At 43.5% G+C, this 14,566-nt stretch overlaps 1 protein-coding gene across 11 annotated transcripts in view; it reads left to right on the top strand.

Moving 5' to 3' along the window:
• The window catches only part of Ppp2r5c (protein phosphatase 2 regulatory subunit B'gamma), a 140,452-nt gene that overhangs the window by 40,778 nt on the left and 85,108 nt on the right, over positions 1 to 14,566 (top strand). For 3 of the 11 annotated variants that reach the window (XM_071607532.1, XM_027946732.2, XM_027946728.2), the window contains exon 1: positions 2,063 to 2,265. The exons of 6 other annotated variants lie outside the window; for them this stretch is intronic. In XM_071607532.1, the coding sequence (XP_071463633.1) occupies positions 2,172 to 2,265 (94 nt within the window). In that variant the 5' untranslated portion in view covers positions 2,063 to 2,171. Of the gene's footprint in view, positions 1 to 2,062; positions 2,266 to 14,566 lie in introns of those variants that run through there. 2 more of the 11 variants (XM_071607534.1, XM_027946730.2) reach the window with 2 other exon arrangements.

Here is a 14,566-nt window from a genome sequence, read left to right as displayed (position 1 = left end):
TTTGATCTTAGATCATTAGGAAAAATACATGAAAAAGTGTCTTCCTTTTCTGTCCACCATGTGCTTCTCGCTGATGCTCCTGGCGTCTCTGGCACAGGCGCATCTCCCCAGACTATCTCACATGAGTGTTGAATCTGGCTGGAGGTCTCGTCCTGTTGAAAGTGCAGACTGCAGTAAGCACGGGCTTCTGATCCTTCCCAAGCCCCTGAGTACCCTGTTCCCCATGAGTTCCCTGGTGTGGCTCCTGGGGAGGGGAGGTGGCACTGAGTGGAAGTGAGTGCAGCAGTACCTCAGCACTGAGGGCTGGTGGTGGTCCTCTTCTCGAAGCCCCGGGCAGGGGAGAGGTCCTTGGAGACACTTGGACAGACAGAATCTGAGTTCAGGTCACCTGACTCGAGGCTTGGTCTTTTTGTTTAACCGCGTCTGCTGCTCAGGTAGCATTGTTGCCAGGGCAGGCGTGAGGCCAGCAGTGTGCACTCATAGGGAGACAGCCTTGGGGTGGTGTCTGCTCTTGGGGCTCAGGCCCACTGGAAGCTGTTGGACCTGCCATGGAGTCCTGCAGTTCTCAGCCCTGGGGAGAAGGGGTGGATAGGATTCTGGTCACTGCTTTTCTGACCATCACACAGCTGTTGGCACGGTTGCATCTACCCTCTTACTGCAGGGAAGACCAGGAAAGTACCTCCAAATGGGTGCAGTGGTACACTCATCTGCTGAGGTGTGTGGCATCCAGGCCCACAGGTGTCATGGCCACCCAGCAGCAGCACATGTTTCTTTTGCTGCAAATTGTGTTTTGGAGTTACGGGGCTTTTTGGTTCTTATTCACAGGTGGAGCAAATGGGTGAGGTGGGGATTGTGTGGGAAATGATACAAAGGAAAACTTTCTTGTTTGTACAAAGAAGTGAGGAGATAGCTTCTGCTCTGCTGAAGAGGTTTTTCTAGGTTTATTCGTTTTCATTTGGCACTGGTGTCAGCTCTTCTCTCTGTAGGAGTCGTCTCCCTGCCACCTCCAAGCACTCCAGGTCAGAGTGACCTTTCTTCTTGGAGCAACTTTTTCATTAACTTTGTCTGAAGACAGGAAACTAGGATCTGAATGTTGCTTTTAATAATCTCCCATCAAAAGTTAGTGAAATATCAATTTTTAATCTAAACAAAATATCTAAAACCTAAATAAAAGAATCTGATATGTTGACATCTTTAAGCTCCAGAAGAAAGCACCACAGGGGCTGGGATTGTGGCTCAGCGGTAGAGCGTTCGCCTCGCACGTGTGAGGCCCTGGGTTTGATCCTCAGCACCACATAAAAATAAATGAATAAAGGTATTGTGTCCACCTACAACTACAAAGTAAATATTAAAAAAAAAGAAAGCACACATTTTATGTCTGTTTTAGCTCCCACAACCATGTGGAATAAGGACTTTAATTTGTAGCACTTTCTAGCTATTGAATACAAAGCAGCCTTCATTTTTCATATAGTTTTTCAATCTATGTTTTTCAGAGGGTGGGGAAACAACTAGGTCTCAGGGAAAACCAGTGTTTGGGGATTATAAATTCATAACTTGCCCACTTGGTGGTAGCGGAAGTTGAACAAGAGTCTGGACTAATGAATTGGAATTATGTAATATTTAAATAGCCATTGGCTTTAAATCACCGGCTGGCTGTCATGATACATAGGATGTACATGTGAAAGTACAACTAGAAAGGAGAAGATGGACGGGGGACATAAAGTGCCGCTGAATTTGGGGTATCAGGGAAATGCCAAAATGTAAAGTTCCCACAGAACACCTCCTATGCACACACCTTTTTTTCTCTCTCTCTCAGAATCATTTGTTTACAGTCTGGCTGGGGATTGTGGCCTCCAGTCTGTCCCCGGAGAGGTGGGTTTTCTGCCTGAAAGTTACTGAGAAATGAAGACTGCAGAAAGCCGGAAAATGCCCAGGCTCTCAGTGCACACTGACAGCCAAGCAGAACGCTCTTTCCATTTGCAGGTTTTTTTTTTTTTCAGTGTCATTTTAAGTTGCAGCTTCCAGCCAATCAGCGAGCTCCGTGCCTGCTGACATCACTAGCCAGCCAGTTCCCTCCAGCTGCAGAGAGCTTCAGTTTGTCTTTTTTTTAAACTAAAATGGAGGCTGGTTTCTTGCCCTAGGAGTACACTGCCTTCCCCGCAGGAGTCTAGATGTTGACATGTAATAAGGCGGGCAGCGGGATGGTGGTGGATGCGGCCAGCTCCAATGGGCCTTTCCAGCCCGTGGCCCTTCTCCACATTCGAGGTGAGTTATTGTGTGTTCCACTGACCGGAACCTTCCGTGGGTAGTTAATAAATGGCTATTGTGCTTCAGATAGGAAAAGCAGGAAGTCCCTTCAGCAGAATTCACTCCACTTTGCTGCAGGCTTCACGGGAGCAGATGGGGTGTGTCACTGCCATTTGGCATTTTACAAACTACTTACAGAATCTGCCGCTCGAGAGAGGCCTTGCATGCATAGTTCAAAGCTGGTTTTTCTGCTTTCAGCTCTCTCTCCCATCCCCCTTTCGAAGCTGTGCTGATGTCAAAGGATGTGAAGTCACTGCCCGGGGAAGGTATTGGGTGGGGGTAGGAAGGAGAGGCGGGCCCGGCCAAGCCGGGCCAAGTTGCTGTCGGTACGCAGAGTTTCTGTTACATTGGTGTTGCTTAATACTGCAAAGGCTTTGCCGGGGACATATCTAAAAATTAAAGATAAATTGCAATCTGAAAATATGCAGAATTGATCAGAAAAGAGCTTCCTTTAGAAGGACTATCATTCTTGCCATAGAGCGTTTTTAAAAGAAATGTGCTCATGCTTTGAAATCTGAAATCTGTTGGGGGTTGTAATTTTTAAGATGTTAGCATTTTTATGGAGTATTACAAACTATTCAGCATGCATATAGGCTGTGTGTTGCCATTTGGTGTTTAAATTTAAGATGGCAACAAGTTTCTAGGGTGTGCAGACATCATTATTTTAATAATCGCAGTTTGCCTTTTTACAGTTGGTACATATTTGGGGTTTAGAGTTAGCTTAAAAATGCAGTTCCTGTTACTCGTGTTGAATTGTTACCAGGGTAGTACATACTTAGTTGGCATTTTAAGATATTTGTTATGTAAATTTTGCTCGTAACTGGGTGAAAGAGAAAATGGTGTTAAGCCTCACCAGATCACTTTTTAAATATAAGATCACAGCTTTTCCCTCATACAAAACAGTTTTCACTATCAAAATCTCCTTAAGGACCTGTGTGAAGGAAGGGTGGGTGCAGGATCTCTAGGTGACTAACAATCCCTGTGACTAAAATGCTGGGCAGGATTTTTCAGGTCCTAGGGTGTACCCAGGAAGATAGAAGCACGTGAACACCCAGCCTGCTAGAATGAAATGCATGTTGCTTTTCTCCCCAAACCCTCTTTGACAGAGCTGGTGGAAATCAGCTTTCACTATAACCAAATATTTTAGAGTCAGCTATGAATTTATTGTTTGGCTGTGCAGCCAGCCAAGAAACAGGATGACTACAGTTAGCATTAGGTGTTCTAGCTGCAGAACCCAAGTGGTCAAGAGCAAAATGTAAATTGTTTGGATTTCAGTTTGACCTTAAATACTGAATAGTTAGCAGTTAAAAAGAAAAAAAAATTGATTGCATATAAAATTAAGATTTTTCGTTTGTGGGTCTTCTGATTTTTATTAGATACCTAATGTACTCGTTACCTTTTGAATTATGAATTTATTCTGAAATAGAATCATTTGATTTTATTTGTTAAACCACCACTGCTGCTATTGTTAATTCCAAGACCTTGTTTGCTGTTAATTCCAAGATCTCATTTGCCCAGTTTGGATTTTTCCCTGTGGCTGTTCACTGTGTAATTGCAGCAGGGAAACCAGTGAAGTGTATGAACTTGAAAAAGACTTGACTTTTTACAGAGCAACCTTTAGACTAACTACTAATTCAAACAGTGAGGGTATTTCTAATTTTAAAACTCAAAGAATGCTTGATTATTTACTCCTAAGAACTTCTTTTTTTTTTAATTTATTTTTTAGTTTTAGTTGAACACAATACTTTTATTTTATTTATTTACTTTTATGTGGTGCTGAGGATCTAACCCAGGGCCTTGCATATGCTAGGCGAGCGCTGTACTGATGAGCCACAACCCCAGCCCCCCTAAGAACTTCTTAGAGCAAGCTTGTTAATACTAGGTTTCAAAAATGTGTTTTATTTATTGAGCTCTTAGACTCTTAGTTGAACCTTTGATTAGCAGCTGCTGTGTGCCAAAAGTGACTAGGATATAGCCCCTGCCCCAGAGGAGTTTATGGTTCTGTGGGAGAGACCCAGCCATGGGGAAAGGGCACAGGAGGAACTCCCCCTGGGCAGGGTGCTCTGGAGGGAGCAGGGAGCTGGGAAGAAGGCAGCACAGGAGAGGGTTTGGTGCTGAGTTATCTGTTTGCTCATCCATCCCATTTAGGGAGGAGGCGGGTAGCTCACTCAGAATGGAAAATAACTTACCCAAGGTCTCACGGCTGGCCCTTACATGGTGGGCCCAAAATCAAAACCCTGATGGCTTTTTTGTTTGGAATCTTTTTTTTTTTTAAACTTACTTTAAGTAGAAATTCGAGCTGTTTGTAGAACATCTGCTGCAGGGTTACAGAGGTGTATTTACCCACTGCCATATCACCTGTTCAGTTCAGCAGCCTCTTTTCACAGGATGGTTTTGCACCCGGGTTCATTTCTTATTCATTTTACCAATACTGTATGTGTGTCAATATCTATCGTGTGTGCTGGGCAGGGTCCTAACTTGGAATACAAGCAAGCATAATGGCCCAGCTTTCACAGAGTTTACAGTTCACTGGGGATGGAAGGCCGTTAACAAGTAAGTAAAAATGACCACCTGATGACTTGTAGTTCTTGTTGGTTTACAGTTATTGTATACCAAATAGTCTGAAGCTTGTGTTCATTGTAGTGAATAAGCATATCCTAGGAGTTCAAGTGTGAAAGGGATATATTTTAACTCAGTGCAGACCTTTCTAAGGAGAGAGAGTGACCCAGAACTTGATGACTGTAAATTTAGTTTGATGACTTAGATCCTATACTTCCAGCACTGCCCAAGAAAACTGCCTGCAGTGGTGGGAATGTTCTCTGTGCTCTCTTTTGCCTTAGCCACTGGCCACATGTGACTGTTGAGCCAAGAAGCTGGATTTTTAACTTAATTTTAGTTATCTTAAATTTAAAATGTGTCTAGTGGTTACTGTATTGAACCGCACAGTTCTAGACTGGAATTGGCAAACATTTTCGGAAAAGGGCCAGATTGTAGATATTTTTGGCTGTGTGAGCAAACGCAGCCATAGACAGTAAAGGAATAGGCATGTCTATGGTCCAATAAAGTTTTATTTACAGAAACAGGAGGCAGGCTGGATTCGGCCCCTGGGCCTCAGGCAACTAACCCTGTTCTAGGCTAATCCTTGATTTTTGGTTGCCTGTGAAGACCAGTAAAGCCTGTTTCCTGGAGGTTCCCAGTACTGCCTCTCCTGCCCTTGATGGCCAGGCCAGGTGGAGGTGGGCTGGGATTTGGTGGCCATTTCCTCCTCCCACCCATTCAAGAGCTAGGTTTAAGGCAGTGAGAGCCAGGCCAGAACAAGGTTAGTGGCCAGGGAAACCATGAGAAGCCCGGCATCTCTTCCAGCTGGCCTCTGTCCGGGCCTCCAGGGACTGCTCTCACCTGTCCTAGTCCGTGGGGGAGGCTTTGCAAACCCTGTGGAACCTGGAGAGCAAATCATTCTTTTTGAGGAAGATACTTCTGGAAGTGGACGTCTACTCAGGGGAACCTGTGGTTTCTCACAAGTACATGCTGAGTTGCCAGCCCAGTGGTCTTCACCTTTCTCAGAAAGACACACAGGAAGCACGTGAAGAAGCCAAACCCTGGTTTTCATTTCCTGCCACACTGAATCTCATGACTTACTCAGCGTTAACAATAATGATACGCAGGTTGCTGAATGATACGCAGGTTGCATGGCACCATCAGTAAGCACTGGTGAGCGTGCAACCTGTTACCCATGTTACCAAAATTAAGAAGGAGAAATATTTGAATGACAAAAACAAAAGACCCTTCAAAAGAAGAGCAAAGCAGTGAGTGATTCTTTCTCTCTGAAGAGTGTCTCAACTCAAGATCCCAACTTCATAGATGCCTAATTACTGTGTAGCTGCAGTTAGTTGTCTGTGAAGTAACTGTTCAGAAACACACCTATACACCTGAACACGGGTGAGCCTGTATACAAAGGTGTTTTTTTTTTTTAATGTCCCTGGGGTGGAAGGTAACCTTAGTAACAGACAGCCCTCTGGGAGGTGGTTGTGTAAAGTGCACACCTTTTGATAATTAGTCTTGCCCTTGAACTTGGGCGTAACATCTACTCATGGGGTTTCTTTATAGTAGAAGCTGCTGCCTAGAACTTCTTCACTGAGATGTGTTAAATCATGTAGAGAAAGATACAAGTTATTAGTCAAGTTTTTAAATCTAGGAAGAGGACAAATGGAAACTCAGATCTGGTTTGGGGCACATCCTGCTTCCGGTTGCTTGTGTCAGATGTGATTGTAACTTGTTCATCCTGTAGCATTTGGCCAATCCCAGCAAGCTTTTGTGAGCACCAATGTACTCGCTCCTGTGTGCAGGATGAGCAGGACAAATTCAGGTGTGTCTTCTCCCCAGAGTCACCCAGCCTGAGATCCTCAGTAAAGGACTACTGCCCCAGAAGCTGCTACTGGTGATTGTCCTGGAGGGAGGAGAGCATCGATTGAGCACCTTCAGTGTGCTGGGCCAGAGTTCCTTCTGTCTGTCCTCTCCTTGAATCTGCCCAGCACTGTGAGGCATTGTTTATGATTTTTGTTGCTGTTTTTGTTTTCCTGGAAGAAAAAGGAGAGCCCCTTGCCCAGGGCCACACAGAATGTTGAGAGCCTGGCACAGTCTGAGCTCAGCACAGCTCCCATCCCCCCTCTGCTCCAGGGTAGTTTTCAGTGTGGGGAGGTGGGAAAGTCTCTACCATAGGCGCCTCTTGGTTTGCACTGCTCTCCTCAGAGTGCAGTATACCTTGGAGTGTCTGGAGCTTGGCACCTGGGCTTGCAGGTGTCATTCTTGGTGTGTGGAAGCTCCTTCTTCTCCGCCATCCCACTTCACTTCCCAGGTCTACCAGGCATTACTTTCTGGCTGTTTTCTTCTTTAGAAAATCGTGAGCATCCTAAAGACAGTCATTTGGGTTCCACCTCTCTCATGGGGCATTGAGCATGGTTTCTAAGTCATTGTCAGTGCATTGAAAAGAAAAAAGTTATCTCTTTGAATACTCACTAAGACAATAACTATCCAGTGTATTTCTTGGCCAACTACCTGGTCGTGGGAAGGACCTACCAAGCTCAGGAGATGCTGCCCATTCCTGCCTGGCCTTACTGAGACTAGACCTCCTCTCTCTGGCCCAGGGGAAGGTTGACATATGGAGAACTTTAGCAGGGTAGTTTTATGTCACTAATATGCTTTTTTAAAAAATTATTTTCTTTTTAATCTTATAAAGACATTGGCTCAAGTGCATAGTTGTGTGGACATCCTACCACAGCAAATTAAGGTCTGATTTTATTTTAGGTCCTTGAACTATTTATAAATCAAAACCCTCTAGTTTAAAAATAAAGACTGAAGTGATAAGACAGTGAAATACAACAAGTAAGTCTAGATCAGATCCTTGTAATAAAAAACACAAAATCGAACCTATAGAAGACATTTCGGAACATTTGGGGAGAGCTAAGTACAGAGTGACACTGGCTGCTGTGGGAGTGCTGTGCTTGCCCAGGTGCAGTGCAGGTGGTGTGGTTTTTAAGGAGCTTCTAGTTGTTGGGGAATGTGAGGTGTCTTGTTCTCTGTAACAGACTCAGACCGGAAAGAATAATGTGGCAACAGTTGTTGCTTCTAGGGAAGGAGATACACCAGTGTTCACTCAGCTTCTACATGGATCAGTGTTTGAGGGAAATATCTTTAAGAAGGTTCTGCTTAACACAAAAATGTGCAAATCAAATGCAGTAGTTTGGAAGCTGTTTCAGTGAGCAGCAGTCTTGTGTGGTGGAGATTTTGCCCCCGTCACTGACTCATAGCCCCATGGATGGCCAGCCCTGTCATATCACAGGTGTTTGGGATGTTCACTTTGTTTGCTGTTCACTGGAATTTTTACTGGTCTTAAGAGTAAGGCACACTGGGAGAGAAAACCAAGGTTCCTCTGAAGTTGAGATGCTCATGGTTAGTGGTCAAGGGTAAGAATGAGGTCTGGAGCCTCACCAGAGTTAGACCCCACCCCACACCCTCTTGCTACTGACTAGCTGAGCCGTGGTGGGAAAATGAGGCCCTCTCTGTACCTAGAAATGAATACAGCCTACCTCTTTGGAGTCTGTGAGGTTAAGTAAATAAATACGGGTAAGTTGCTTAAAATGGCGTCTGGAGTGTTATAAGACAGTTCAAGTGTTAGTGGTGGCCATGGTGACCCCTTTTGTAGGTCACATGTGGTACTTCAGAGCTCAGCAGTTTAACCACAGTCTGTTTTAATTTTCTACAGCTGTATTACCTATATTTGTTCATCTTGAAGCTCATCCGTCCATCTATCTGTCTCTCATTTCCGGAGCCTTTTCATCTCTTGCAGTCTAGTTGGCATTTTGCCACTGAAAGCAGTTAGTGTCTTCTATACTCTAGAGGGTGTGAAATCAGCTGCCCAGATGAATCCAGGCGCCACCTCCATGGCCTCTGCCCCGAGTTACTCACTGGTCCCCGTCCATCTTTCTGTCCAGAGGAAAGTAATGACTTGGTACGGACACTGTTAACCCCTGGAGAGAGTTCAGCATAAGGAGGTTTATGTTTAAAAGCCAGAAAAGCATCTGTGACTAATCATAAACAGTGTGACTTCAATGTGTCCTTCCCTTTAGTCGCTATAAATGCAGATGTTGCTCTCTGCTACTTTTAGCCACTTGACTTTCCAAAGGCTCGTCATGTTGTGTCAGACCTCATTGCATTAAACTCTGCCGAATTCCTGATTTGTTCCCACCATCATGGGGTCTCAGTGTGTTATTCAGGCCGTCCTTGAACTCCTGGGCACAAGTAGTCTTCCTGCCTCAGCCTCCATAGTGGCTGGAACTGTAGGCATGTACCACAGCACCTGGCTAGTGCTGTTTTTTTTTTTTTTTTAATTAGATAGATCTGAGCTATAACCCTTGAAATTTTAGTATAGTGGTGGGGGTGAGGTGGTAGAGCACTTGCATAGTATGTGTGAAGCACTGGGTTTGATCCCTGGCACCACATAAAAATAAAAACAAATAAAATGAAGGTATTGTGTCCATCTACAACTAAAAATAATAATTTCTTAACAAAATTTAGTATAGTGATATTTCCAATCAAATTTGAGCTATTAACACTGTTGGATTAGGGAGTTTTTGGCCTCTTCTTTGACATATGGCAACTTTTTTTATCATACAGCTGAATTTTTGTCTGTTGTGTTATTCATAAGCAATGTGTTCTGATCATGGTATTTTAATTTGTAAAATGATGAGATTAGTGATGTGTCACTCTAGGGAGCAAGCCTAATTCTTCTCTACTTTCCCCGCCTTTCACTCTTGGTAGGCTTGAAGGAAGACCTGGGGAAGGGCTGTACCTGTGTGTTTGGAGGCACTTTGTGGACATGGACAGCTAGCGATGGAGTTTTTCCAACCTCGTGGCCTGGGTAGTAGGCCAAGAACATTTGATAGCCACTTCCGCAGAACTCAGACTCTGGGGGTGCCCTCAGTCCACACAGAAGAGCACCTCCAGGGTGGCCTATGGATCTTCAGTTGCTGAGCTGCTTTCAGGGGTCTGCAAGGCCAAGGCTATCGTCACAGAGATTCCACACTGCTGGGTTCCAAGGCAGCAGGGGTAAAACGGTTCCTTCATGAGGGCCGTGGTGTCCAAGGGCAGCCATTCTGCCCTGCACACACCGTCAGACCTGAGGCTGTCCAGGGTGGAGCCTGAAATCACCAGTTCAGCTCCCAGTGCTAATCTCACTCCTGCTGGGATTGGTGGTATTGCTAGCAAAGGGACTTTCCTACATATGGTGGAAGGTCCAATAACTTAGCACACCACTGTGTTTCCAGCGACTAGGATAAATGAAGCCACATAACACACACAGGAAGAGGGCTGTTCAAAGTGTGAGACACACCACTGGATTTTAACATAATTGAACAATTCAGTATGGTTTCACATACCACATTGTAACTTATCTTTAAAAAGCTATCAATTGTTGAACTTTGGTGTAGGATCAGAGAATATCAAAACTTTTTTAGAAGGCCATTGAAGTACTCCCTTTTTCAGAAACATCTCTGTGAGCCTGGATTGGTTTGAGCTTTTTTGATTTCCCATATACTTCAGCCAAAACAATGTATCATGGTACCTTGAATACAGGCTCAGATGGGCAAAGCTACCTGTCATCTGTTGAGTCAGAGGTGAAAGATGTATACCAAAATGCAAAACAGTGCCATTTTTCTCCCTGATTTTTTAAAATAACTTTCATAAAGATGTTATTTAACATGAAATGGACTGATTGCTATTTTAAATGGGTTAATACGTAAATATTTTTTTTAAATTCCCTGTTATAGTCAGTATTACTGGCTATAACCTATGTAAGTAAAGCTCTTTTGGGTCCTCACACTTTCTAAGAGTGTAAATAGGCCCTGACACCACAAAAATTGAAAATGCCAGGCCTAGGAACTCTAGCATGATCTGGAAGTGCCCCCTGACCCTGTGTGTGCCAAACCTCTGTGTTTTCTCTCTTCCTTCTCAAAAAAAAAAAAAAACCAAGTAGGGGCTGGGGCTGGGGCTGAGTGATAGAGCACTTGCCTAGCATGTGTGAGGCACTGGGTTCCATCCTCAGCACCACATAAAAATAAATGAATGAAATAAAGGTCTGTCAACACTAAAAAAATTATTAAAAAAAAAAAAAAAAAAAGTAGGAACAACAACATGAACCCAGTCACCAGCCAGCCTTGTAAATGTGTTTCTAGGGCCATCCAGGTAACAGCAAGCATCCGGGGCCAGCCAACCTGCAACCTCTCCTGCCTTTAGTTGGTTTCCCTTTCTCTTTTCAAATTTTTAATCAATCAATTAATAAAGTAAGTGTAACCTTTTTTATTTTTTTTTTCTTAATTACGTCTGAAACTAAAATTCTCCCTGATCTGCTGATCCTGCAGATTGTCCCCCACATTCCCCATATTTCACAATGACTATTTGGAGTTTGCTGTGTGCTATCCCAGAGGTACCTTGTCCCCACCCTAGAGCATCTCCGTTTATCTGCATAAGTAACGTATTCATTCACAGATAGTACATAGAGAGTGGTTTCTCTTTATTTCTTAAGGGGAAAAAATTTGACAAAACAATTTTTCTTGTTTGTTGAAAGCTCTCTTCAATGGTCAGCTGTTGCCCTGAGCTGTGTTACATCTTATTATCCTGTCTCACATCTTATTATCCTGTCTCGTGCTGTGTGTACATATGTGGCATGGACGTTTTGGTGTGGTTTTTGGTGTGGTCTTCTGCACCTTTCTGTGCATTTGGTTTTCAGACTAGGTACGTGTCTAGAAGGGGAGGCAAGTGCCTGTGACCATCCTTGGAGCTGTCACCAACACTCACCTCCCACAGCCAGCAAACACAGCACTCTGCTCTGCACTCATTTTACAGGTGTCAAAAATGGCAAGGCCAGAGCAAAACCTTGCCTTGCCTGATTTTAGAATGGAGGCCTCATCAGACTGTCGGAAATGTGGGTTTTTATTCCCCTGTTCTTCAGACCTGGTCCTGAGGAAGCATTTTAATTTAGAGAACATCGCTTACCCTTTTAACCCTTGACCTTTATTAGGTGTTGGAAACTTTGAGGTCTTGCTCATCAGAGACCCTTCCCCACATACACATCCTTTCTAGAATTAGCAGCTCAAATCATACAGGAATCCAGAACTGCTGGATCCTGGTTACAGACCCAGCAGTGTAATGGGGTCCACGGTTAGGTAGATGCACCTCGCTGAACCGCCACGGAACTGTGTTCTCGTCAGAAATGCATTTAATTCCTTATTTTCAAGGAAGTTAAAAGAAAGGAACTTCGATTCACATTTCAGTCTGATATTCCCAAGAATAAGAAACACAAAATGAAAATGAAGAGATTTCTTTTTTTATTCGCTCATTATGTAAAAGAAATGTCCTGCCAGTAGACTATCCAATGGGCAGGGGTTTGTTGTTGTTGTTGTTTTAAGAATCTTAACGTTCAGATATCCTTTTTCTTTAAATCACAAATGGCATTTACTAGGCTTGTCATTACTATTAAACAACAGTTAAATTCATACTTTAAGCCAAAGTTAATTTTATATTCTGAAATTTTTTATTTAGCTTACTCTCCTCCCTACTTTCTTTCTTTATGTGTGTGTGTGTATATATATATATATATATATATATATATATATTTAGTTGTTGATGTACATTTATTATTTATTTTTTTATATGTGGTGCTGAGGATTGAACCTAGTGCCTCACACATGTTAGGCAAGCACTCTGCCACTGAGCCAAAAACCCAGCCCCCTACTTCCTTTATTAAGAACTCCATTCTTTTATCTCTTTATTTCCTAGATGAGGCCATCTATCAGGTGTTGAAACCAACCCTTTTTTGTAAAGACAGTTTTAGGCTTTGTTGTTGTTGTTGTTGTTAAAACACAATATTGGTGATCTGAATCTTGCATTTTACTTCTAAATTTTATGCCTCATTTAATTGTCAGCTTTCAATATATATTTTTGCATTTTATGTTTGTGTGAGTTGGAATCATTACCACAGATTGTCCTGCTTACCTACATTGGAAAGTAACTTTTGGTGGGGTGCTTGGGTATGGGCACACAAGGGTTTGTGTAAAGCCAGATACCAGCTTGCCCAGCCGGGCCTGCAGCTTGTTTGGCCAACCCAAGCCTTTGCGGATTTGAGCCTTTTCACTCTTTGTTTCTTAAAAAAGAGGAGGGCCAGAGTGAAGGTGAGCCACACATGAAGCTCCCTGAGTGATTTTTAACATTCCACTTCACATTTAAATGTGAAAAAAATAAAATAAAGGGAAGTTTAAGAAGCATGTTCTGGGAAGAGTTCTTTGGCAGGAAACAGGGACTTATCAGCCAAGTTAATAGCCTCAGCTGAGGCGTCCATAGTAACTAGACATGCCGCCTGGGTAAATATTTACCCAGTTATCCCTGCTGCAGAGCCCAGGCAGCTCCAGTGCAGCCACCAGAGCTGCGTCTTTCCTTTTATCAGGACACCAACGTTCATCTCTTCCAGAGTTTTTCAAGATTGTATAAGAAAAAAAGTTTACTGGGAGCAGTTCCACATGCTTTCGGCAGCTCCCAGATGAGAATAGATAGGCTATTATTGTTTGTCATTAGCACCCAGGAACCTTTTTAATCTTCAAAGCTCCTTACAACTGTTCATTAACCACCGCCCTCTTTCCTGTGAGGTAGTAAACAGGTATTATTAGTCCCACTTTTACAGCTGTGGAAACTAAAGCAGAGAGGTTCCCCAACTTGCCTGAGGACCCAGAGGAGTTGGTGACAGAGACCAAGGATCACTTGGGTTTTCTGACTCAGATTTTGGGCCTGCGCTGCTCTGGATGGGCCTGGGAAGCTGCTCTTGCAGGTTCCTTTATCACAGAGACCCATCTCCGTGGCGCTTTCTGCACTCTGTACAGTGGTGTAGAGTGCAGTGCCACTGAAACCAGGTTAGTTGATCTTATGGTGTCATCTAGAAAAACAAGAGATGCAGATTCTGGGTCATGAAGGTAAGCCTCTTCCTTGGGGGTTTGTGGCTATGGGTGAAGTTAATTCACCAGGCCTTAAATTGTCTAGCTGCACCATGGCCTGGCATGGAGCTCCTGTTGGAAGGGTACAGGCTCACAACTTACCTACCTCTTGAGTCCACAGTCTCGCACATCCTGGGAGGTTCACCTTCCAGCTGCATTTTAAACAGACCTGGCGAGAGTATTTCAGTGTTGAACGTGAATTTTATACTGGTAAAGATGCTCGATGAGTAGTTTTTAGAATCTGGTAAAAAAAAATTAGATATACTTTCTCTTGGTAGTGATAGAGTTTGGAGCTCTTGAGTAGAACAGAGAGGTATTCTTTTTTAAATTATTTTTATGTTTAGTTATAGATGGACACAATACCTTTATTTATTTTTATGTGGTCCTGAGAATTGAACCCAGTGCCTCACAGGCTAGGCACGTGCTCCACCACTGAGCCAAAACCCCAGCCCCAGAGAAGCTTCCCCCCACCTCTGAAAACTGGGTGTTTTGGTTTAGTCATCCAAGGGGCAACAGTAGTAAAGCAGAAATATTCCTCAGTGTATACAATGAGATAATGTTTACATTGTAGTAAAAAAGAATCATGTTCCTGGTTTTAGCAAAGCTCTGCAGAATCCTCCTCATCCCCTGCTCTAGGTACCATGTATGTCCTGTGTTGGTCATGTAGCAGCCCTGCAGCCTTTTGTTGTGTTACGTGAGGGTGGAATTCAGACTAAAAACTT

Source organism: Marmota flaviventris, chromosome 2 (assembly GCF_047511675.1).
Source record: "Marmota flaviventris isolate mMarFla1 chromosome 2, mMarFla1.hap1, whole genome shotgun sequence".
NCBI classification, from domain to species: domain Eukaryota; kingdom Metazoa; phylum Chordata; class Mammalia; order Rodentia; family Sciuridae; genus Marmota; species Marmota flaviventris.
Note: the sequence above shows the minus strand (reverse complement) of the source record. Positions and strands in the feature narration are given on the sequence as shown.